At 34.5% G+C, this 25,716-nt stretch overlaps 1 protein-coding gene across 1 annotated transcript in view; it reads right to left on the bottom strand.

The window, feature by feature from the left end:
- Window positions 1-564: 564 nt before the first annotated feature.
- SLC25A36 (solute carrier family 25 member 36) overlaps window positions 565-25,716 on the bottom strand; it is a 46,170-nt gene continuing 21,018 nt past the window's right edge. The window contains exons 4-7 of the mRNA XM_043992979.1: window positions 19,772-19,872; window positions 9,176-9,242; window positions 5,778-6,067; window positions 565-4,648 (exon numbers count right to left, since the gene is read on the bottom strand). Coding sequence (XP_043848914.1) covers window positions 4,455-4,648; window positions 5,778-6,067; window positions 9,176-9,242; window positions 19,772-19,872 — 652 coding nt within the window. The 3' untranslated portion in view covers window positions 565-4,454. The remainder of the gene's footprint in view (window positions 4,649-5,777; window positions 6,068-9,175; window positions 9,243-19,771; window positions 19,873-25,716) is intronic.

The following is a 25,716-nucleotide window of genomic DNA, read 5'->3' as shown; positions in this document are numbered from 1 at the left end:
CACAGCTAGTAAGTGTCAAGTATCTGAGGCTGGATTTGAACTCAGGTCCTCCTGACTCCAGGGCCAGTGCTCTATCCACTGCGCCACCTAGCTGCCCCAAGGATTCATTCATTTTAAAACTAAACCAAAGTCTTCTGGAGTTTTTGGAAATAATATTTATCATCAATGAAAGTAAGAGGATAATAATAAGAAAAAATGCTATACAAGGATTTAATGTTAAGTGCTATGATATTGTTTCTTCTTTTCATCATAATAGATAATCTTAATGTCCTGGAGACCTAAAGTCTCTTGAAGTAAATGAACAGCAGCTATTTGTTCTACTTAAAATCCTAAGAAAGCATAACTAAATTCTCTCTCTCTCTCTTTTTTTGGTGAGGCAATTGGGGTCAAGTGACTTGCCCAAGGTCACACAATAAGTGTCAAGTGTTGGAGGCCGGATTTGAACTCGGATCCTCCTGACTCCAGGGCCGGTGATCTATATCCACTGCGCCACCTAGCTGCCCCTTATAACTAAATTCTCAAAATACCAAATGATGAATTTTACAACATAGTAGCAAAAACAAGTTACCATATTTGCATAAGCATTTTAATTTTAATTTTAACAGTTCAACAAAAGTCAGCTAGATAACATAAATATAGGGCATATGCACACAATTTACAGCCACTCACATAGATGCAAGAATAGAAAACCTCACAAGAATGTCAAAGTATTTCAACTTTCAGGGAGTAAACTATTTAGGTATGACTGAGGGGTCATAATTTTAAAATTCACATATGTGGGGTAAAAACAAAAAAACTACAAACCAAAAAACACTACACAAACTCATAAGTTTAGAATTTTCAGTTCCTAGAAGGATTAGTATAAAAACGAGCACAGAGGTAAGTAACATGAAGGATAGACAAGAAGGGATGGGTGGGCAGAAAGAAAGAGTACATTTTACTCAAAGGCATTTCATTTTAAAGAGTTTTATACAAAATGTCTTTTTCCAATTTAAATTCTTTGGAAGTAATGTCTCAGGAATGTTAAAATTCATGATCAACACCGGAATGGGAAAGGGATGAAGTGTGCTATCACAAAAGGAGTCCCTAACAGAATATGAGAGGGTCAAGCAAACAACCAACAATGCCAAAAGATGAAGAGGTACCTTGGCTGGATTAACTTAAAAAGTTAATAATCAATCATAAAATACACGAATTGGGTTTTTTTAAAGTAGTTTTAAGGCCATCCTAAAAACTTTAAGAAATACTTATACTTCAATTAAAGGTAGATTATATACCATTTTTCTTTGTAACACCCAAACTCTGCTGGTCCTAATATAGCAATGCTATTTCATACCTTGTATTAGGATTTATAAGGAGACAATGCCATTACATAACCCACTGATATTCTTTCTATTGTGGTTTCAAGTTATAATTTTTTTGAGGTGCTACTCTTTGTTATGTTTGTTCTACAAAGTCTTATCCATAATGAGAAGTAATAAAAGGCTTTGGTGGTACAGTTTTTTCATGGATTTATATACCATGATCATAACTAATAAAGCTCAAATTTGGACAATAACATTCAGGCATCTGTTTCTATGACCCAGCATGTACTAGAGTCCCACCTACTGTTCTATTAGAGTATTACAGAATGTTACTTCAGGACTTATGTTTCACCTGTAATCACATATATAATAAATTTCCATGAGGATTACATATAAATAGGTATATTCTGAAGAATGCTAATTGGCTGTTTGTATCCCAGAAATTATATATTATGATCTAATGGCAAACATGTGAAAGAATATAAGACATGGTAAAATGGGGGGGGAGGGGAGGGAAGGGTTAATTTAAACACTCTGATAGCACAACAAATTGTTTCCGCATTTAAAATCAATAAAAACCAAAAGAGGTGGAATCTTTTAACAAGCCTTTGGTAAACAGAATGTTTTTATACATATTTCATACATAATTTAACCTAACAGACCTCCACACATAAACCGACCTGGAGATTTTGCTTTGGAGAATCTGACAATAACAACTGTCAATTAGAATTAGAATTCATTGTTGCTCTTCTCTTAGTAGTACAACACAGCAAAAGGTTACACTATCTTCTTTTTTTATTACATACACAATACTAATGTTTAAATGTGGTATGTATGCATGCATTTAAAGGCAAATTAATTTATACAGGATTAGAATACCTGTTTTTAACCATTAAACGGCACTCTTCTCTTAATTCGAAGTAACTAAGTAAAGTTTTGCTTAGCTATTAGTTTTGTTGTCACTATCAATTAGGTATTTGTTGAATCCCATTAGGATGGGAGGAGCCTCTGTTCCACATTCAATTCAACTAATGTTTGTGAGTCACTCATAGGATATATGGCACTGTAATTAGGTAGCATATGTGGCACCAGAAAGGCTAGAATACATTCATGATGTAGACTCGTCTATGAATCGGAGTTAGAAAACCCTCTTTTTCAGTGTTTTTCAATAAATACATCAAAGTAAAAATTAGTTGAAAGTGTATCAATTGTTATTACATTTAATTCACTTTTGGTTTCCAAATTGGCTGGAATACTCTATTTCCAATCAAAGCACCTCAAAAACATCCAGTTCTTAAAGGAAAACTAGAAGATCACTGTGCTTCATTGCTGACAGCAGAGGAAAACTGCTATAAAATATTTCTATGTTGAACCTTGCAATGGCTCACTGAAACTGCTTGGTGGGGAGGGCATTACCAATGAAGAGAGTACACAAGAAAAACTATATATATAACACATACAACTCCAAAACAAGATATAACACAATCCATGAGTAATTAGATGGGACATAGTTTCTCCTGTAGTATATGGGAATCAGAAAAAAAATACTTTGTGAACAATTTATATTATGTTTTGAACACTGACTAATACTCATTACCAATATTTTAAAATCTTAACATGGAAAAAAAAATCACAAGCTTCCCCCCCTTCCAGCCCACAAAAAAGGCCACAAAGTGCATAAGGAGTCGTTCTTAAGATAATAGCCATTGCACAAAACTTAGTTCTATGTATACTGAAATGTCACACTGGAAATTAATTGCACTCTTCTGTAAACCAGTGTAGGAACATCCATATGGAGAAGTCTACTGACAATTATAGTAAACATCTTTGTTAAGGGCCACATAGATATGAACCGTATTTAAGTATTAAAAGGTGCAATTGAGAAGTCTAATAGTAATGTTAAAAGCTACATACTGTTAGCACATTTTACCTTAATGTCTTATGATTTGTCACTTAGTAAATTATCACAGAATGAACTTCTCTTTTCAAATGCAATTTGTAAATATCATTTACAAAACTACGTCAATAAAATTACTACCGGCAAGTCAGATGTTAGGGGCCCCTTTTTAATGTTTGTGTTGCCACAGTTTAATACAATGTTGCTCTTTAAAGAAGGGATATAATATGTAAGGGAAATGCTTTAAAACATTCTTAATTACCATTTTCTCCATTAACAGCATGAAGACTGCATTGTGCTAAAAACCAAAGTTCTTAACATGTAGGGATATAGCTATAAAAACAATAAACAAAATTCAGAAGTGGCAAAATATTTCCCCCTTGAATTAAAAAGACAGCAAATTATTTTTGAAAGAATCTTACTTCCTGTCTTCATATATTACAATGTAGGGAAGATTTCAGGACATAATGTAGTCACTAAAATAGTCAACAATCAATTTTTCTGTTTCATTAAAAAAAAAAAATCAACCTAGGTGGATCCATAATCTGCTGCAAGAAAGCATACCTCCAACCTGAAGTGTATTTACTAAAGAGGTACTTAAAAGGCTCATTTTGCTCAAAATCAAGAGCTGGTACAAATGGAAATAAAAAACTAAATATTAAAGAATTCAATATATCCTTTTCGGACATTTTACCAGTTACCATAAATAGGACTATTGTGAGAAATAGTTCACTTTAGGCCAGAAGATACGATGACCTTATTAAAGATGACATGGAAATGGTACTCAGAAGCTTAATTTTAAAAATTTAACTCAAAACTTAATATAGAGTTGAACACATACAAGTAGAAATCCACGTTTTATCCAACCCTATCTTTGATAAGAATATAATACAATTAATGTTTACTGGAGGCATTGCTTGGAAAAGTACTCATGGAGTAAAAACATTAGACACTCCCACCTTACCAGGGATCAGAATTGAACTGTTTTGGGCGCACATTAGAGAAAATGGCAATTTTGAAAAATGGACTATTTAAAGGCATTCCCTTAAGAGCTGGCCCAGGTTTTGTTATATTGCCCCAAAAGGCCAAATAAGGTAGCAGGACTGTATTGATTCCTACACCAATCATCCTTTTAGGGCATAGCTATATGTTCCCGAATGATTTTTCTTCTGTCCACCAAGCTGGCTTTGACATTCTATGGTCCACTGCAATCTTTTGGTCTTCCCCCTTCTTAGGACTGAGGCAAAATACTGCTATCCATTGAGTAAGTAGACTACCAGTTCATAGGTGGCCATCATTATAGCTGTGTTTGGAATCTGTCTGACCAGATGTGTTGTTAGACCACGGTAGAGAGACCCATATCCTTCTTCTCGAACAACCAAAGAGAGTGTCTGGAAGAAAGATCTATATTTTGTTCCCTCTTCACGTAGCCTTGTTCTTACAACTTCTGTGGGAAGAAGAAAAAAAAAAAAGAGACATCTTACTACTTATTATTTTATATAAAGAAGTCACCTTTAAAACACTTTCTGGAGTTATGCTAGTATCTTCCCCATTGCTAACATTATTTTTCTTTAAAAAAAATCTAAATTTAAAGACTGAAAAAGAGAAAATATTTCCATATATAAAAAGAACAAAGAAGTTCATTGAGAAATCATGAATTTCTATTATGTACAACTTGCCTTTTTTTTTTTTTTGCGGGGCAATGGGGTTAAGTGACTTGCCCAGGGTCACACAGCTGGTAAGTGTCAAGTGTCTGAGGCCGGATTTGAACTCAGGTCCTCCTGAATCCAGGACCGGTGCTTTATCCACTGCGCCACCTAGCCGCCCCACAACTTGCTTTTTAAAAAGTACATATGGGGGCAGCTAGGTGGCGCAGTGGATAGAACACCGGCCCTGGAGTCAGGAGGACCTGAGTTCAAATCCAGCCTCAGACACTTAATACTTACCAGCTGTGTGACCCTGGGCAAGTCACTTAACCCCAATTGCCTCACTAAAAAAAAAAATACATATGATACGTTTTACTTCAAAACAGTATGTTTGTACTTTCCTCTATGTAGCTGTGTTTTTTTTTTTTAAGTGAGGCAATTGGGGTTAAGTGACTTGCCCAGGGTCACACAACTAGTATGTGTTAAGTGTCTGAGGTTGGATTTGAACTCAGGTCCTCCTGACTCCAGGGCCGATGCTCTATCCACTGCGCCACCTAGCTGCCCCTATGTAGTTTTAAAGATGCTTCAATGGCCTTGTTTCATTTCTTTCTCCCTCCCTGCCGAAAGTTGTGAGCTCCCTTCTCTCCTAAAAATTCCTTAACTGTTATAACCAATAACCAAGAAAAACAAATCTACACAGTTTCCACGTCCAAAAATATGTCTCATGATGGGTAATCCCCTTTGTTCCTAGTTCATTTTTTTTTTTTGGCAGGGCAATGAGGGTTAAGTGATTTGTCCAGAGTCACACAGCTAGTAAGTGTCAAGTTTCTGGAATTAAAACTGAACTCATTGCTTGAAGCTGAAAGGCCTTCTGTATAGTTCTGTTGTAAATAGTACTGGACCAATATGAATCAATTAAAATTCTCTTACCATGTGGATACGCTATTGATGTGGCACAAGTTTTAGAGGTGGCAGCAGCCATCATCATGCCCACAAAATCTGAAGGTTCTTTTGCAGAATCTTCCTCATCTTCCATATTAGAAGCAGTCTTATGTTCCAGTAGCTTTTGCTTAATACTTTCATAAATAACAAAATGAATAACAGTCTCAGATATGCCAGCATATGAAGCAGACATGCCTCTATAAAATCCTTTAAGTCCATCTGTCCGATACACTTTACGGACACATTCAAAAGCACTCATTCGCTTTTCTCCACGGTTTCTGAAAAACAAAATGAAAATGGCTTATCATAAACTTAAAAATTCTGAGTCTATAATTTTTTTCAAAAAAGAAATTTAAACATAGTTTATTTCAAATTCCATATTCCAAATGGTTAACAAAGAAATCTTTTCTTGAACACTACACACACACACACACACACACACACACACACACACACACACACACACACACACACACTCTGATGTGCCTGATTATGAGTCTTGCTGTGGGCTCACAGGTCCAAATAGACATAAGACCCTGTACCAAATACACTCGGGGAATAGTATTATGGTGAATTTGTTTTGCATTTAACATGTAAATACTAATTATTGGTCAATTTTCACATTTTCTACATGTGGTATCTATGTGAAACATTCTAACCTTGCTTCCTTACCAAAATATACCTTTATTGAGGGTTAGGATGGTCAGGGAATGTGAGAGGAAGATTTCAATTGGGCCTTAAAGAAGAGGTTAGATACTTCTATTTGTTTATGTTCTGTTGTGTATGCATTTCACATATGCCATTCTTTTTCCCTTTAGATTTTAACCTGTTTTTTTCCATATCCCTAAAATTTCTAGAAAAGTATACCACCTAGGGAGAGGGAGGGCCAAGATGACAGAGTATGGGGAAACAGTACAGTGAGCTCCTTCCTTAAATTCCTCCAAATAGCCCTATTAAAAGCACCAGACTGAATCCTAATGGGGAAATTCAAGATAAAAAACCAAAAAAACCCAAAACAACCCACCAAGTCACTTTCCCATTTCCCAGGCCAGATCAGCATAGAGGTCCGCAGATATTGGGGACAGGATGTGGCCAGGAGCATTTTATATCCAGAGCATTCTAGCATAGAGAGCCTGTGCACCCGATTAAGAGAAGTCCCAGACCCATACCATGACACTGTGAAGGAAACAGCCCATTACTTAGTTCTAGGTCATAGATTCAGGGTGGCCTGAGGAAAGGACCTGTGCCCAGGGGTGGCATTTCAGAATACAGAGCTGTGAATGGCCTCAGGCAGTGTACTAAGAAAGAACATATTCAGAAGCAAGTAGCAGCAGTATGGTTCAGACTTCCAGGAGCCATCTAAAATTAGTGCTTCTACTTTACCTCTCTTTGATTGATTTCTGAACCTATCATTCAACTGAAACCACACCTCCAAGGTGACCAATCATCTTTTAATTACCAAATCTACAGTCTTTTCTCAGTCCTTATTCTTCCTGATCTTAGCAGTACCTGACACTGCTGATCACCTCCTCCTTTGGATAATTTCCTTTTTCTGGGTTTCCTTGACATTGATTTTTCTTGGTTCTCCTCCATTGGAGCTGACTACTGCTCAGGCTCTTTTGCTGGTTCTTCATTTATGCTGCAATCTCGGTGAACGTCCCAGAGTTCTATCCTGTGCCCTTTTCTCTTTTCATTCAATATTACCTCACTTGATGATTTCATCAGCTCTCACAGGTTCAATGATCATTTCTTTTCTTTTCTTTTCTTTTTTTTTGGTGAGGCAATTGGGGTTAAGTGACTTGCCTAGGGTCACACAGCTAGTAAGAGTCAAGCATCTGAGGCCAGATTTGAACTCAGGTCCTGCTGATTCCTGGGCCAGTGCTTTATCCACTTCGCTACCTAGCTGCCCCCAAGGGATTTGCTTTTTTGGAAGCAGTTTGCATGGTATACTATCAATCCATTACAATTTCCATTTAAAATAAAATTCCTCCTGGACAACTCTGATTCACAAGTGACTTTTCTCTTATTTAACTACTGCTGCCAGAGCAAAACAGAAAAGTGTTACCAGTGCAGTGGAAGCACCAATTTTATTCTGTATTCTACTTGCCCAAAGACCTGCTATAGGCCTAAGCAAGTCATTGCTACCAAAACGGCAAAGGTAGTGAATTTTTCCCTTGCTCTGGAATTGTTAGTAGGAACATATAGAATAGAAACTGCATGGTCAAGCTAGTGACTAAAAGAATGCAATGGTGGGCTATGTCCATGTCCAGTTTTACTCTGCTATATCAGAAGATGCAGAATAAAGTTTTTATAGGCTCCTATTATACTAGGGAAACTTATGCTGCAAAGGAATTTACAGGCTGACTCCTACTATATTTTAATCTAATGCAAGAAATCCCTTCTACGTCTCTAGGTAATCTAGATTTTGTGTGAATACTTACAGTGTTTCTCACAAAGAAGTCCATTTCTTTTCTTAGATAATTCTAATTTGTTAGAAAAAAGTTCAAATATTAAAATGAAATTGCATTTCTGCAACTTCCAGTCATTGGTCCTAAGTTCTCTCCTCTGGAGCTACAAAAAGTAAATCTAATCCTTTGTGCTCATGATTATATTTACATCATGGGACCTCTTGTTTCTAGGCTAAATATCCCTTACCTACTTTTCAAACATAGAATCAGAGCTGAAAGGGACGTTGGAGATCACAGGATCATGGTTTGGAGCTAGAAAGGGATGTTAGAGGTCATCTATTCCAACACCTTCCTTTCACATATGAGGGAACTAAGGCCCAGGAAAGGTAAGTAAGCAACTTGCTCAGTCACACAGGAAGTGGTGGAGCTCGTGTTGGCACCCAGGTCCTTTCATCCCAAATCCAGTGTTTCAGCTTTCCCATGGTCAACTAGAAATGAAAACAATGCTCCAGAAGTGCTCTGCCAAATAGTGTGAAGTATGTTAATTTAGTCAGATTAGTTAGTTAGCTTTGGTGGTTGTGTGACTCAGTGAACTTTGAGCCAAATAAAACACTTCAGTTTTGTTTAGTTTAAAACAAAACATGAATTGCTGAAGCACCTTTTTCTCTACCCTTAATACTTGTATAGTTGATTTTCTGAATTTAAATAAAAGATTCTACATTTCTCCCTATGAAGCTTATTTTCTTAGTTTCAATTTTGCCATCCAAAGAAATTAGCAATCCTTCCAAATTTTGTGTTATCTGTAAGTAAACCAATAAAACTGACAAACATGTTGAATAAAACTTAGAATAGACTCTTAAGTGCCTTTAGAATTAATTTTATTTAGCCCTCTCCACTTTTTACTGACTTTTATATAAAACTAGACAATAACTGAAAAGTGATTTCAACAAATTCATTTTTTTTTAATGGATTACATACCTTGCATCAAGCTGTAACCGAGTTTTTATGAGCCAAATGGGGTTGGTCATCGTAATTGCAGTAAAACCTAAACAAATGTGTTAAAATTAGTTCTTGTAACAATGAAGAACACTAAAATTAATCTGAATTTTTAAAAACCCCGAAATACAGACAGTAACTTTTTGCTGATGGAGGCTAATCTTTAAATGACTATTTAACAACTTTTCCGTTTTTTAAATTTTATATTAATACATTTTTCCAATTCAGATCTCAGCTAAATAAGTCTTTAAAAGGCAAAATATAAATGCATGTAAATTCTTTTCCAGGTCTAATGAGCTCTCTTTGAGAGTATCTTCTATTTTCTAAACTGAAATTCATTCAGGAAGCAATTTGTACTAAAAAAATGGTTTTTTTTTAAAAAGGAGCTACAATTGTACCTATTTAAAAACATTCTTTTACTTGAAATTTAGTCTGGAGTTTAAAAAGCATGCAAACTGAACAGATGCTACCTGGGTTCAGATAAACATCATAAATTACTATTTCCAAGATTACTGCATTAACTGTCAAATATTTGCTAATATTCCATTGTTTCACCAGGGCTTGCAAAAGTAAGGACTATTGCTTGGCTCCATGAATACATGTATAAGCATACAAATATTAATATTGTTAAAATAATGGTATAATAGGTTATTTGCTATTTATACAAACTACTATGCTTTATGTTAAGGTTAATACAATCATTTATTTTTTCAACTGCTTAAAGACATACCTACAAAATCAGTGCTTTTCTCTCACTTCTGCAACCAATGAAAAAAGAAGCTCAGGGTAAAGTTAACTGCTGTAGTTAACTTTAAGGTTACAATACTATACATTAACTAATGTGAACATATAGGGGTTCCCTGTGAGGAATGAGTTATTAGGCAGTAAATTGAAATCTATGATGTTACACACCAGTGTGTGTGTGTGTGTGTGTGTGTGTGTGTGTGTGTGTGTGTGTGCATGTACACACACCTATTATTTGACACCTTCCCAGAATTAGGAAAGAAGGGAACTGGTGAAATACAAGTATAATGAAAGGGCACCTAACAAAGCATACTTTATGTCTATGTAAAACAGAACTTTGATGGACATATAAATAACAAAATTCAGCTACACAAATTTCACAGAATTATTTGCCATTTTTTAATCAATGTTTAATTTAAATAAAATATCAGAATACCCATTTGCAAAAATTATTAAGGATCTTAACTGTTTTAAAATTATAGTACCACTAGGATATAATATAATATAGTACCACTAAAGAGAGTACTTTTGGGATAAGATGTGCTGTGACATATTTGGATACTACAACATAAAACTGTAGGTAGGTAGTGTTCTGAAAAATCCTCCTATAAACCTATCTAGGCTTTGAAAGTCAGCATGTCTATGACTATCATATTCAAAATGATATGACCAATTTAGTTTTTAAAAAGTCAAATTCAAATAGCCCTGTCTCCCCCATGATGCCAAATAACCAGTTAAGACTTTCAAGCCATTCTTTTAACATTGTAAACATAGCTAAGGACCACCCATAGGGTTCTTCTATTTAGCAAAAAGGAAAATGTTCTTGGATAAGGGGGTAAAAGAGAGAGAAAAATTGGTTCAGTGACATAAGAATATAATGACAAATTCAGAACAGGTTGCATATTCTAGTTTATTTTTAGTACTTATTTTTAAGTACTAAATAAGTACTTTTTGGGGGTTTTTTTGGATGCTCCTAGTATTTTTTTTAATCCCTAAATATATGTACATAAAACTAATATGGGGTTAGAAACTCTAGAAAACACCAGCTTATATTAAAAATAATAAATATTTTTAAGTGTTTGGGAAGTTGCCAGGAATACTTATTTTTATTACAAATGGGAAACTTTAATAAAAATAATCTTAGCAAAAGGAAAGAGAAGAGAAAATATGAAACAATCATTCCAAGCTGTTTATAAACATTTTGTTTATTAACTGTAACTGTCAATGTTTCAAAGTTTTTCCTTTTTTGAATCCCATTTTCCTATGTGCAAAGGACCAACTAAACATACCAGAATTATATTTTGAAGTAAGTTTTAGATACCAACACCTTTTCTAATTTCATCCCAAATTAATGATTAATCATTTCCTCATTTATTTATTTGCATAACTAAATATCTACACAGCAAAATCAAAGATTTGTTAGTTTAAAACCGCCAAGCAGCATTCACGAACAAAGCATTATGCATTGCTCATTATGGCTTTTAGGAATTGCTCTTAAAGATTTAAATGATAACAATTTCTTCTTTTTGAAGCTTTATATGAAAAATGGGACCCCCTTGTACCACAAAAATTTTCATATCATTGTTCCAAAATAAAATACTTTTACCCTCATATTGTTTCTACATAAGTGCATTTAATTGAAAATGGGCTAAGTTGAAATATTTTGCTAGTGCCTATCAGCACAATTTTGAAAATTAAATATCAAACTATGCAAATTGTAACCTATTTCTAAAAATGTGAGCTTGATATCCAAGTTTCTACTCCTAATATTGTTCTAAGATACAAATTTCTGTATATAGAGGGTCTGGAAGCATAAAAATAAAGATTTTAAAAGATTAGTAAGGTGAAATAGTAGATGTAGAGTTGGGAGCTTAGAGATCATATAATCCAACCCCCCTCATTTTATTTAGAGATGAGAAGACTAAGGCCCAGAGAAGAGAAGAGATATGCCCAAAGTCACACAGATATTAAGTGACAGAGCTGGGATTTGAACTCTAAGTCCTATGACTTTAAGTTCAGTGGTCTTCCTTTTTTAACATGCTGCCTCCCTTCATTACTCAGAATTAAGTAACCTTTAAAAAAGAACTGCAAGCTTTCTAATCTAAAACACATCCTCTATGTAACAGTAAACTTAAAAGTTATGAAGCAAATTACAGGTATTCCTCACTTAACTGAAATTCACTGAAATTCCAAAATTAGGGAATTTTGTTAAGCCACAAATTAACTGAGGAACAACACCCACCAAACTTACGGAATGTGGGGGAGTCCCATGCTGTCATACTGTCCCTGTTGCTGCTGTCAGGTGGACTGCCCAACTTTCATAACAATCAGCACTTTGCCACGCTCAACAAACAACATCTTGATCTGTGAACAGCCCCTAATGAGGACACTAGCCATCAGTTAACAACCATCATGTGGGAAACAGAATGATCAATGCAGGCAAGATCCACTGATTTTCAGATCATTGTTGGAAATTAGTCAAATTTTGGAGAACAAACTATACTAATAAACATTAAAGTGAGCCTCTAATGCTGTTAGGAATGGATTTCAGTCCTTAGCTTTATGAATTATTGTTTCCTGTCCAAAGATTATATAATTAACTGGACAAGTATTATTGGATTAAGATGTTCAGAAAGAAAGAAAACAAACCAAAAAAGTACAAAAATTACCTTGGAATGCTGAATTCTGAGGGTTTAAAGGTGGTTGGAAACTGTTTAAAAAAGCCTTAGCCAAAGTGCTAGCTCCTTGCACAACACAAAAGACACACGAATGTACTCGGTAGTTTCTGATACTATAAGCTATTTAAGCCATATTATTTTGTGAATTACTGAGTACAGCATGTTACTATTAATAGTCTAAGTCCAAAAGAATCTCGTTTTAACACTGATATTGTGGATATATGAGTTAACCCCAACCTTTTTTTATTTCATTCACAAAACCCCACTGAATGGGGGAATTCAAGATAAATTAATCTTACCTAGCATTCTGTTCTATAGTAAAGTTCTATTGTAAAGTTCGAATAAACTGGTAATATGTGGTAAATGTTTGACTATATACTTTTCTTTTTAAATATATATTGTTAAAAGGTTTGATATACTCTTTTTTGGGGGGGGGGCAATGAAGGTTAAGTGACTTGCCCAGGGTCACAGAGCTAATGAGTGTCGAGTGTCTGAGCCTGGTCTTCCCTGAATCCAGAGCGGGTGCTTTATCTATTGCACACCCTAGCTTCCCCCATGATATATTCTTTTGTGTGTGTGTGTGTGTGTGTGTGTGTGTGTGTGTGTGTGTGTGTTTGATATATTCTTAAAGAGTGATTTATATTATCCTCAGGGGCCAATCTATATATTTTTACAACAAACATGTCTGATTTTGTAATGGAAATCAAAAAGAAGGGAGAATCTAACAGAAAGATTTTTTTGGGGGGGTGGGCAATGGGGGTTAAGTGACTTGCCCAGGGTCACACAGCTAGTAAGTGTTAAGTATCTGAGGCCAGATTTGAACTCAGGTCTTCCTGAATCCAGGGTTGGTGCTTTATCCACTGCACCACCCAGCTGCCCCCCAGAAAGATTCTTTACATCAAACTACAGTGAAAATACCTGTTTCAGTAAATGAGAAATACCTGTAGTACTGCATTTTTAGTGATATGTGTCTGGATTAGTTAACCTACAGATGGATAAAAATAAACAGCTAATGTACTAGGGGAAAACTAGTTAGAAATTAAAATTTTTCTAAATATTCTTCTCACCCCAAACAAATAATAATTAAGAAATAAAACAGCTAAGATCCAAGGTATTCTTATCCTGCATTTGATTTGGAAATTTTAGTTATAAGATAAAAAATATCCAGAAGAGTACTCTGTTAGTCAAGTGTCACCTATGATAATCAGAACACATTGCCTTTGCTCTTGAATAATTAAATATTACTAAGGTGTACTAAATTTTTTCCAAGTATTGCTATGTGGCATCCTAAATTTTGCTTTGGGGATCAAAACTGCAATGGTCAAATGAGGTACCAAAAGTTGTCATTTTATATATACACTGTCTAACTAATGAAAGTTACCTGGATCCTTCAACACTTCATTGAAATGAAAAGCTACTGCAAATTAAGACTGTTTTACACATTCTCAGATAATGCACATATAAATCTAGGAAACAAAAATGTTTGCCTTCATTCTACTTATTCTAGAACTATTAAAAACCAAATGTGTGTTTCTTATACTAGAGGCTGCAAGAGACGCTCAGTTCAGTACTCACGAGGTTTAAGTTAGTCCATATTTCTACAGGAAGTGACCTGCGGATGGGGAGCATGAGATGACACGATCTCACTCTTTTCACGGGAGAAATGTACAGTAAATGCCTAAAATAGACACAGGCTTTTCTGTATCATAACAACAAGCAGTGACCTCCATCAGATACACGTGTACAAATTGAATCCCATTGGAAAGGATTTGAGAATTATTTACTGTGAGATCTAACTTTTTTAAAGTTTAAAAAAAAAGAAAAGAAAAATATCAGAACAGGCCACAGATTTTTTTTTTAAAAAAAAAAATGCACTGAGTACTGAAATTTCTGCCATCTGCAGCAGTTCATTTAAGAGATGTTAAATACTTACCTAAAAGAAAAATGGAACCTGTAATTTACTAAAAAAATGTTAACCTTGTCAAGGGAGAATAAGGAAAAAATGTGCTTTCTGGGGGCCCATTAAAATTCTATACAATATATCACTACTCATCATCAGTAGAGTTGGTGAACCACTTTAAAAAATCTGCCTGCTTTGTGAATCAATACAAAATCTCGAAAAAAAAAATAGTGAACTCCTAACTAATTTTAATAAAAATTATTTCATGAAATGAATGGTCCTATAAAAGTAATTGTGAATACCACAGAACTTCTGCATCAGGGATAGCTTTCATTAAAAGAAAATATATGCTTTTAGAATGTTAGGTTACTTTTTTTTTCCTCTGGAGAGGAGGCTGTGGAGCTGGCCTCAGAGCTAAGAGAACCTAAATTCAAGTATCTCCTCTGATATAGACTGGCTGTATGACCCAGGACAAGTCGCTTAACTTCTCAGTGTTCTAGGTAACCCTCTAAGTTGCAGAGAAGATGCCAACTTACATTGGTAGAATAAATTCTCTCATTTGAGAGTTCCCTATATCAATGAAATCACCAGTTCAAACTGTAATCCCTTATATTTTTTATTATTTATATGTTGAGAGCAGAAATACAAATAAAAGACTTAATATACATTCACACATGAAAAATATAACCAGTCGAATGAACTGCCATCAACAATTAAGAAAATTTATGTATAAATTTAAGTCTCTGGATAAAATAGCTTATTTTAATTAAAATAATAGGTACATCACTCACTGTTTAAATTAAGCAGAAATGTATTTTGAAAACTATTTGACTTATGCAGAAGGCTGTCTCTCTGTAGTATCTATTAGGTAGAAGAAGCTTCAAATGGTTGCAAATTTATTATACATTAAATATTAACTTCTATTTGAATTTATTATCTACCAAAATGGGACTATAGAAGACTGAATCATGAATATAAAAAGTGAAATGATTTAAAAAAATGTTTTAAAGTTGTTCTAAATATATCTACTATATCTATAAACAGAGAAGTGTCTATGTACATATATTTAAATAAATATAAACAGACACACCCAAACCATACCTCCAACAGCTGTTTTATGCAGTATAAAAAAAGTTAAATTCATCTCATCTCAGAGTAGTCTGACACCCTTTCCTTCTTATATTCTAATGTGAATGACTCTTAGATTATAAGCTTCTCGAAGACAGGCACCTAGGAGAACACATGACAGGTAGAAGGTGCTTTTTTTGGGGAGGCAAAAAGGAATATGGACCTGTGATTTCATTAATGTAAGGACTTTTCCTGTACAAATGTGGATAGGCAACTTGTTTACACCTTATGGTCTTATGGGGCACTGAGAGATTAAATGACTTGTCCATGATGATCACACAACTAATATGTGTCAGATGGAGAACTTGAACACAAGTCATCCTGATAGCAAGTTTAGCTTTTATCTACTGCTCTATGCTGCCTCTCAGAAAGTGCTTAATATCTGTTAAATTTAGAATTAAGTCAAGAATATTTTTTTATAAAAGAAGTTTTTTAATTCAAGTATTTGTTATTTTAACTGTTCTTTTAAAAATATATGTAAATATTTAAGACATCATTAAAAATAGCATGAAACTTTTAGGTCTCAAATTTAGAAAGCTGGAAATTTCCTGTAAAAATTAGAAATCAGGTCTGTTTTATATAAGCTGTTTGGTTTAAAAAATTTAACATAAAAGCAAGGAAATACAAGAAATCTATAATGATACTAAATTTCATGAAAGGAATTAAAATACAAAATGAACTTTGATTTCAGGTTACCTAGATCAATAAAGGCATTTATGGTGCTTTGCTAAAGCCTTACCTTAAAAATAATTTGGCACTAGATGGTTTACTTCTTATGTGTATAAAAACCTATTATTAGATTATTAACTTCTGGGCAGGGAGAATATCTTCTTTCACCTTTGCATTCCAGTATACAGTAAAGAGTGCCTTAAATACAGTTTAAAAATTTTTTTTGGTTAGGCAATTGGGGTTAAGTGACTTGCCCAGGGTCACACAGCTAGTAAGTGTTAAGTGTCTGAGGCCGAATCTGAACTCAGGTCCTCCTGAATCCGGGGCCGGTGCTCTATCCACTGCGCCACCTAGCTGCCCTTAAATACAGTTTTGTTAAATAAAGTCTTGCAGGCAATACCACCAATTATTGCTTTTAATAGATTTTCTATTGCTAAAGTGACAAGGTTAGCATTTTTTGAGTAGCTACATTAATTTGTTTAATGGCTCTCATAGCAATCTATTTCCAGCACTTCGAGTCACAAAACCATTCATATTTATAGAACTTTAAATGCTTCTGGAGAATATCTAGAGCATACTGAACTAGGTCATTTCAAGAATGAAAAAAAAAAGCTACCTTAATGAATCTGCATGGGGCCATTCAGTTTCATCAATCATGTGGTTAAGTATATAACTGCAAAGCTCAATGTTAACGCTCATGAATACTGTAAAAAAGCCCTAGAATCACAATTCTCAGAAAAACATAACTGCAAACAAACAGTAGTAGTCTCAGAATACAATGAGTGCACAATGAAATGATCTCCAAAAACAGTATAAACATCTTAATCAACGTATTAAAAGGATCAAGGAATTCACACTGGGAAATAATTGCAGTGCACCGTAAAAGAACACTGACAGATAATGAATCAACATCTCTTCACGCCTAGGAAAATGGACAAAGTAACCACTGTAATTTTTTTTTTGTAATGTGAAACAAATGTACTAAGCCATTACAATGAGAAGTTATTTTGAACCTACTTCTGTGATATATTATATTACAAAATCGATCCTTATACTTAAAAAATGAGAACTAATTCATTTTTACAACTTCGAATGATGTCAACAGAGAAAACTCAAAATTTCTTTATAATTCTCTGAGCAAAAGAACACAGGTAATCAAGAAAAAAACTTTTGTTATAAATAGTCTAAAGCAATATAAGTTAATAGTTCTCCATACATTTCTGAAACTTTCTCAAATGTGTTTGGGGTACAGGCAAGGAGAAAGAGAAAGGAAAGTATCTAAATATATCCAAAATATATAATGTTAATACATTTTACCTAGTATCTCTATCAATTGAAAAATTACTCCACTATTTTAAAGTAATTTAGCTGAATAAAACCATGTCTACAATCCATAATCTTGGCATAACTATTTGTGTTGGGGGTACATAATAAATGATCTTTTAAATATATAGTATAATAACCAATATCACTTATGTCTTAGTGTTTTCATGACCTTTTATTTTTAATAATCATTGACTTGTATATTCAGAGCTGGAAAAGGCCTTAAAGATCAACTTGATATTTGATTTATTTTCCTGTTGTCTATTTTTTCATAAAACTAGAAGTCTTCAGCTGGGTTAAATACTAGCAAAATTGTCAAGTAGAAAGTTAGCAATGATTGTTTCCAGACATAGCTTTTGTGTACAGAAGTGCTAAAATGTTCAAGAGAATACTAACAATTTAATTTCCGTCACTGTTAGAATTTATGATTCTCATGCAATTTAGCCTTTTAAGAACTTTGCATGAAGATCTAGATTCTAATCCTGGCTACTACTAACTAGAAATATGACTTGGACAAATAATCTTTTACAAACAACATTTAAAAAAAATTTATTGAATATATTACTATTTCCTCAATTATACATAAAAACAAATTTTAACGTTTAAAAACAATTTTGAGTTCCAAATTCTCTCCCTCTCCTCACTCCTCATTAAGAAGGCAAGCAATATCATATGTAAACCTTATGTTTTCTAATCTATCAGTGATGGACTTATACGATTTCTAAAATCCTTGCTAGCTCTAAGACTCTATGAAGAAATTTGTATTGGGAAATAAAATTAAGTAAATAGTCCAAGGTTTCTTATTCTACAAAATGATGGGATTAGCCAAGATAATCTTTTAAGATTTCTAGCTCCAAACCTCTATTATTCAATGATTATTAAAAATACTATTAAAAATTCTGCAAGATATATGCTAGACTTACTGTGTGACAATCAATGACTATCATTCAAAAACTTAGAAGTGAATATTCCAACTTAAACTTCTTGGTAAAATGATCTAATTGTCTATCCCATACGTAACATTATGATCCAAAACAAACTGAACTATCTTTAGCTTAAAAAAAAAAAAAAGAGCCAACAAAAAACCACAAGTGAGGTGGCAGTTAATAGATAAAGCAGCACACAGTAGGCATTCAGTAATACTTGTCTGGTTGACTGATGAACAAGAAAAAGATCAGTCAATAAAAGTAAACTTCTGTAGAAGTTTACTTCCAAGTTTCCTGGAAGCATCCCAACATATTTTTATCTGGGATAAAATATTAATGTATTGCATCTCATCCTATGGGCAGATGAGAGACATTGGCTGTGTTTCCATGCTTAGTGACAAGTTGTTTCAGAACCATTGCTGATTTTACACCAATCACATTTAAGGCCCATCTGTTAGGCCATGTGGTTGCACAGACTAAGAAACATTAGTTACTCCAATAGTAAAAGCTATCACATTGAACATTTTAACTGAGCAGTTATGGTTGGGGAAATTCCTGGAAACATTTTAATGCAAAGCATATACAAAGAATCCATGCCTTATTTTAAAAAAATGCTACCCAGGTTTAAATAAATGTTTAAAATATGTTTCCACAATTAATCCAATAAACATATTCACAGACCATTTTTGCATTTCAATCTCAGTTCCCAGGAAATATAATAAACAAAAAAAAAATTGCAGCATTTAAGCACAGGACAAATTAATACTTTACCAAGAACTGCCGGCACATTTCAGGCAGAAGCCAAAACATGCAGCATAGGGAAAAAAATGTGCTAACAAATAAAAATCAAGGAGGAGAGAAGAATGAATTACAGCTACATAGTTTTATAATGCAAGTGATACTTGGGTTAAAAATATATGTAAAACTGAGTTTTAAGTGCTAATAGAATATTTAAGACAATACAAATGTTTACCATTAGCCTAACTTGATCAAATTTCTCCAACTCTCCCATGCAAAAAAAAAGCATACCGATATGCCACTGAATATTCTTCATCAGATAATTGGCTAACGTAAAAGTCTATAACTATGTGCATGAAACAAAGCAAAATAGATATAAATTATCTTAACTTTTCCAATTTATATTCATTATAGTTCATTTAAAATCAGGGCTTTAGAGTTAAGTTAAAAAAACAAAGTTACAGATCCTTACCTGCCATTGCAGCTGAGATCATGTGAACCTGGGTAGAATCAGGATCAAATACATTGTTCATTTTTTCCTTGCAATTGGAATAAGCTGCAAAGTATATTGCTCTAAAATTAAAATAAAATTTGAATTACATTATTATAGCTGAATATAACTGTTGGTTCAAAATAATAAACAAAATTTAGTTAGGCATACCCACGACCTCATCTAACATTAGTTTACTACTATTAACTCTGCAAACATATTTTCTTCCCTAGGAAAATGACAAAGCACTTTATATAGTCTAGTTTAAAATTAAAAAAAAAAAAAAAAAGGATTCTGAATGCTATTTAGGACATGATAGATTTTGTATTGCTACCACGTTTTCAACCTGATCAAACAAAAAAGTGCTGTAAGGGCTATTTAGCAATTGCCAAACTAAAAAAAAAAAAGTGTTTGAATAAGGTTCGGATGATTGGAAAAACGAGGAATGGGCTAACTTTAAGGTTAAATATATTTACTGGTGTACAAATGTAGTACGGACACTGGAAAACAAGCAAACTGATTTTTAAAAAAATTGCTGAGTAAACTTATTTAACTGCATTAACTAAAGAAACAAGAACCAACAGAAATCCTGATTTAGGAATTACTTTCTCTGCACATTTAAAAATATGAATTCAGATGTGAAAAGCAATGTTGTTACTCTGAGGATAGGCGACTTTTTTTTGTTAATAAATAATAATAAATTTATTGAAAGTTTTCCCCAAGTTACATGTAAAAACACATTCTCACATTTGATTTTTTAAAACTTTGTGTTCCAAATTCTCTTCCCCTCTCCCTCCCTAAGAAATCAAGCAATTCAATGTTATACATGTGTTGTCATGCAAAACATCTCCACATTAGTCAGGTTATAAAAGAAAACAGATAAAATAACTTTAGAAACAGGAACTAACACACACACAAAAATCATACTTCAATCTGTATTCAGATACCATCAGTTCTTTCTCTGTAAATGGATTGATAGGCAACATTTTTAACTAAGAGACAAATAATTTTAGCAGTGAAAACCAGCTTAAAAAATAAAGTCAATCCTTACATTCCTTTTGGGTTTAGTTTTTATTTTTAACGTTTATATTGATTTTTTTTTTTTACATGACCATAGTTCACACTCAATATCCTTTCCCCCAGTAACCTTCTCTCTCCTGGAGTTATTTCATACAGCAATTTTTTTTAAAAGAAAAAATCAGCACAAATAATTAATAGATCAAAAAAATCTGAAAATATGCACAAGATTTGTGGACCTCCTGCCACTTCTGCAAAGGGATGGGTTGGGGTTGTGTTCTCTTATACCTCTTTCTGAGCCATGCTTATTCTTTTTTTTTCTTCCTTTAAAACAAACAAACAGGGCAATGAGGGTTAAGTGACTTGCCCAGGGTCACACAGCTAGTGTCAAGTGTCTGAGGCCGAATTTGAACTCAAGTCCTTCTGAATCCAGGGCCAGTGCTTTATCCACTGTGCCATCTAGCTGCCCCCCACACTTATTCTTTTAATACTTTTGCAATATCCATTTCTGATTTCTGTGGTTTTTTTCCATTTATATTTCTGTAATTACACATTTACAATCTTATCACTGAGTATACCATTTTCTTGGCTCTACTTCACTCTGCAATCAATTCATATAGATCTCAGTATTTATCATATTCACAGTAACATTGTATTATATTCATGTACCACGATTTGTTTTACACATTCCCCAACTGATTGGTATAGGCTTTGTTTCTAATTCTCTGCTATCACAAAATTGAATACTGGTCTGAGTTTCATTATTCTGATTCTCCCTTGTTTAGTCTTTTCACTGATCTGTCTTGCCCAGGGTCACACAGCTAGTAAGTGTCATGTATCTGAGGCTGGATTTGAACTCAGGTCCTCCTGAATCCAGGACCAGTGCTCCATCCACTTGCCACCTAGCTGTCCCCATCAGGTTCTTTATAGAACTTTACAAAGTATCCTCTTGGTAATTTGGTTGGTATAGCATTAAAAGTTTAAATTAACTTTGGTACTATCATTGCTTTAAAAATACTGACATGGCCCAGCCATAAGCACTGAACATTCCTCCATTCAGGGTGCAGTTTCTTGAAAATAGATATAGTTTTGATGATATGGTAGTGAAATGACCCATAGAGAATAGGAACGTTAAATATACCAAATGATATGGGAAAAAAAGAAAATATCTGTATGAATAAAGGCATTCTTAATTTTAAAATACCATAATCCTTATGGAAATAGACAAGGTATGAGACCTAAATAATGAAAAAAATGTAATAGGCAAAATAATTATTAAATGATACAACATATTTATCAAGCTATAAAAGATAGACAAAAATACATATGTATTTGGTTATATATGCCAGTATGTAACCAAAGGTCAGGGAATAAAATGTGGTAAACTGAACATTTCATAGAAAAACCTAACTTTAATTTCAGAAGTACCATTTTTCATGGGGCAATGTAAAGAGCAATGGACCTAACACAAGAAAATTTTGGTCTGAAGTCTTGTTTTGCCATGTGCTATGTGACACCAGGCAAGTCATTCGATCCAAGACTTATTTTCTTTATCTGCAAAATGTGGAGACTAATACCAACACTCCAAAGTTGACTAAATTATTATAAGGAAAATGCTCTAAAAGTGATAAAGCAGCATACAGATGTGTGAAGTATTTTTAAGCATTAGAATATTCACAAAGGATAAAATTAACATGATTAAACAAATGCAATGACATTAAAAGAAAATAATACATTTTATTAAAATTCTTTATAAATTGAGAGAGTTATATGTGAGGATATAACAATGTTGCACATTATTTTGAAGTTGATGCATGTATGAACTTGAAGGGGTCAGTGGAATGACTGCTTTACCTGACTTACATAAAGTATGGTGCAGTGGAAAGGGTCCTAGATTTGGAGGATCTCGGATATTTACCAATGGTACAATTCTGGACAAGTCACTTAAGTTTCTCAAGGCCTCAGTTTCTTCATCCATAAAATGAGGGGATTGGATTAAAGCTCCTAAAAGGTTTCCTACAGATGTCAATCTATACTTGATCCCATGAACTTGCTTAAAGATGCGAAACAATTTCCTCAAAATCTAAGAAATCATTCCTGCCTTTTTTATGCACCCAAATCCTCCTGTCAGCTCTTCCTGATGAAAGAATTTATATCCTTCAATAATTCTGGCTATCTGTGTTATCTTTTCTTCTGAGAAGGGCATAACCTTCTTTTTTTTTAAATTAACAGATATCATCCTTTCATATTCAGTTCAGACCTGTGTCTTCTGTGTATTCCTTACTGAGAATGTTCTTATGAGTTCAAAGTATTATCTTCCCATGTAGGAATGTAAACAGTCTAATCTTTTAATATCCCTCATGATTTCTTTTTCCTGTTTACCTTTTTATGCTTCTACAGGGTCTTGTATTTGAAAGTCAAATTTTCTATTCAGTTCAGGTCTTTTCATCACAAATGCCTGAAAGTCCCCTTTTTCATTGAAGTCCCATTTTTTCCTCTGAAAGATTATACCCAGTTTTGCTGGGTACATGATTCCTGGCTGCAGTCCCAGTTCCTTTGCCCTCTGGAATATCATATTCCATGCCCTCCGGTCCTTTAAGGTAGATGTTGATAGATCTTGTTTTATCCTTATTGTAGTTCTAGAGTATTTTAATTCCTTTTTTCTAGCTGCTTACAACATTCTCCCCTTGACCTGGGGGCTCTGGAATTTGGCTGTAATATTCCTGAAGGTTTTCCTTTGGGGATCTCTTTCAGGAGGTGATCAGTAGATTCTTTCAATGTCTATTTTGCCTTCTGCTTCTAGAATATAAGGCCAATTTTCCCTGATAATCTCTTGGAAGATGCTGTCTAAACTCTTATTTTAGTCATGGTTTTCAGGTAGTCCAATGATTTTCAAATTCTTTCTCCTGGATCTATTTTCCAGGTCAGCTGTTTTTCCAAGGAGATATTTCATACTGCCCTCTATTTTTTTTTTTATTAGTGAGGTAATTGGGGTTAAGTGACTTGCCCAGGGTCACACAGCTAGTAAGTGTTAAGTGTCTGAGGCCGGATTTGAACTCAGGTACTCCTGACTCCAGGGCCGGTGCTCTATCCACTGCAACATCTAGCTGCCCCTACCCTCTATTTTTTATATTCATTTGGATTTGCTTTGTTGTGTCTTGGTTTCTCATAAAGTCACTAGCTTCCATTTGTTCAATCCTAGTTTTAGGTAACAATTTTCTTTAGAGAGCTTTTTTATTTCCTTTTCCATTTGGCTTTTCAAGTTGTTGACTTTTTTCTTGTGACTCTCCTACACTGCTCTCATTTCTCTTTCCATTCTTTCCTCCACCTCTCTAAATCTTCCTTCTATCTCTCCTACTTTCTCTTCAAAGTCCCTTTTGAGCACTTCCATGGACTGAGATCAATTCATATTTTTCTTGGAAGCTTTGGATGTAGGGGCCCTGAGGTTGCTATCCTCTTCTGAGGGTGCACCTCAATCTTCCTTTTGTAGCTAAAGAAACTCTCTATTGTTCTCAACTTTCTTTGCTTGCTCATCTTGCCATTTTTTACTTGACTTTTAACTCCCTCTTACAGTGGGGCCCTAATTCTAAGTTACACTGTTCCAAGTTTCAGAGGGTCCCAGGTGTTTCTGTTTGAGGGAAAGCAGGTTTTTCTCTTGCCTGGCCTGTTCTCTGGTCCAAAGATAACCTTAAGCCAACTTGCTAGTTAACCAGCCAGCAGAGTGCTGTGGTGGTTCTTAGCTTCTGACGAGCCTGTGCCCCTCCCCCACCTGGGCCTCCCACCTCTCAGGATTTCTTCCTGGTTCCCTGCTAAGGTGGGATAGCCGAATTCCTCCTCAGGTCCCACAGATACCCCTGAAATTTCCCCAATGGTCAGCCATTCAGCCCCCCTACCTGACCATAAGCTTAGTTTCAGAAGATGCTGGTGCCGTAGCTGATTCAAAGACTCGGGGATAAGTTTCTCTTGTGTAGCATGTCTGGGGTCTGTGTAGGTGTGATCGCAAGGTTGGACTTTGCTAGCAGCCCAGTATGTCCCCCTTTAATCTGGAAAATCATCCCAGCCTGTCTTTTTTGTGGGTTTTGCCACTCCAGGGCTTGTTTTATTGCTGTTTTGGGGGTAACTGTGCATTTAATCTACACTATTCCTTTAGCATGATGATGATAGTGATAACCTATCATTTTTCCCCCCAGGGCAATGAGGGTTAAGTGAATTGCCCAGGGCCACACAGCTAGTGTCAAGTGTCTGAGGCTGGATTTGAACTCAGGTCCTCCTGAATCCAAGGCCAGCGCTTTATCCACTGTGTCACCTAGCTGCCCCAATAACCTATCATTTTAATCCAGTCAGTTATTATTTTAATATAGTACTGTTTTACTATTATGTAGGGGCTCTATTCCATAATGGTTAGAATGGGTAATCATTAAGTTAGCTGGCTTGGCAGGTCACTCAAAAAATTACTGAGGAAAAATCTAGTCATTTAAAGTAACTTGCTTCATGTCTATGTGGCTTATATGGGTTCTACTGTACCAAACCAAAAAATTTAGCCATGTAGCAACAAATACAGGTAATATTTACCTTAAAGTGGTTTACAAAGCACTGTACTTAAAAATAGCTTCTTGATGTAGGTATTAGCATTATGCCTCTTTTTATAGATAGGGAAACTGAGGCTCAGGGAAGCAAAGTAATTTTCCCCAGGTCACACATCTAGCATATCAATTAACATATAGTGGACTGTGTAGATACTCTGGCTACAGAATATCAAGTATGTCCTCACACTTAATGGAAATTTTGGCCCCATTTTTTTTTTAAAGGGAAGTTAGAGTAATCTAAATTAATTATAAAGTATCAAATGAATGAGTGGATTAAGGATTTTATATCATAGATTTAGTTAATCCTCACATCTCAAAGGCCTG

Source organism: Dromiciops gliroides, chromosome 3 (genome assembly GCF_019393635.1).
Source record: "Dromiciops gliroides isolate mDroGli1 chromosome 3, mDroGli1.pri, whole genome shotgun sequence".
In the NCBI taxonomy this organism is placed as follows: domain Eukaryota; kingdom Metazoa; phylum Chordata; class Mammalia; order Microbiotheria; family Microbiotheriidae; genus Dromiciops; species Dromiciops gliroides.
This window is presented reverse-complemented; position numbering and strand designations above follow the sequence as displayed.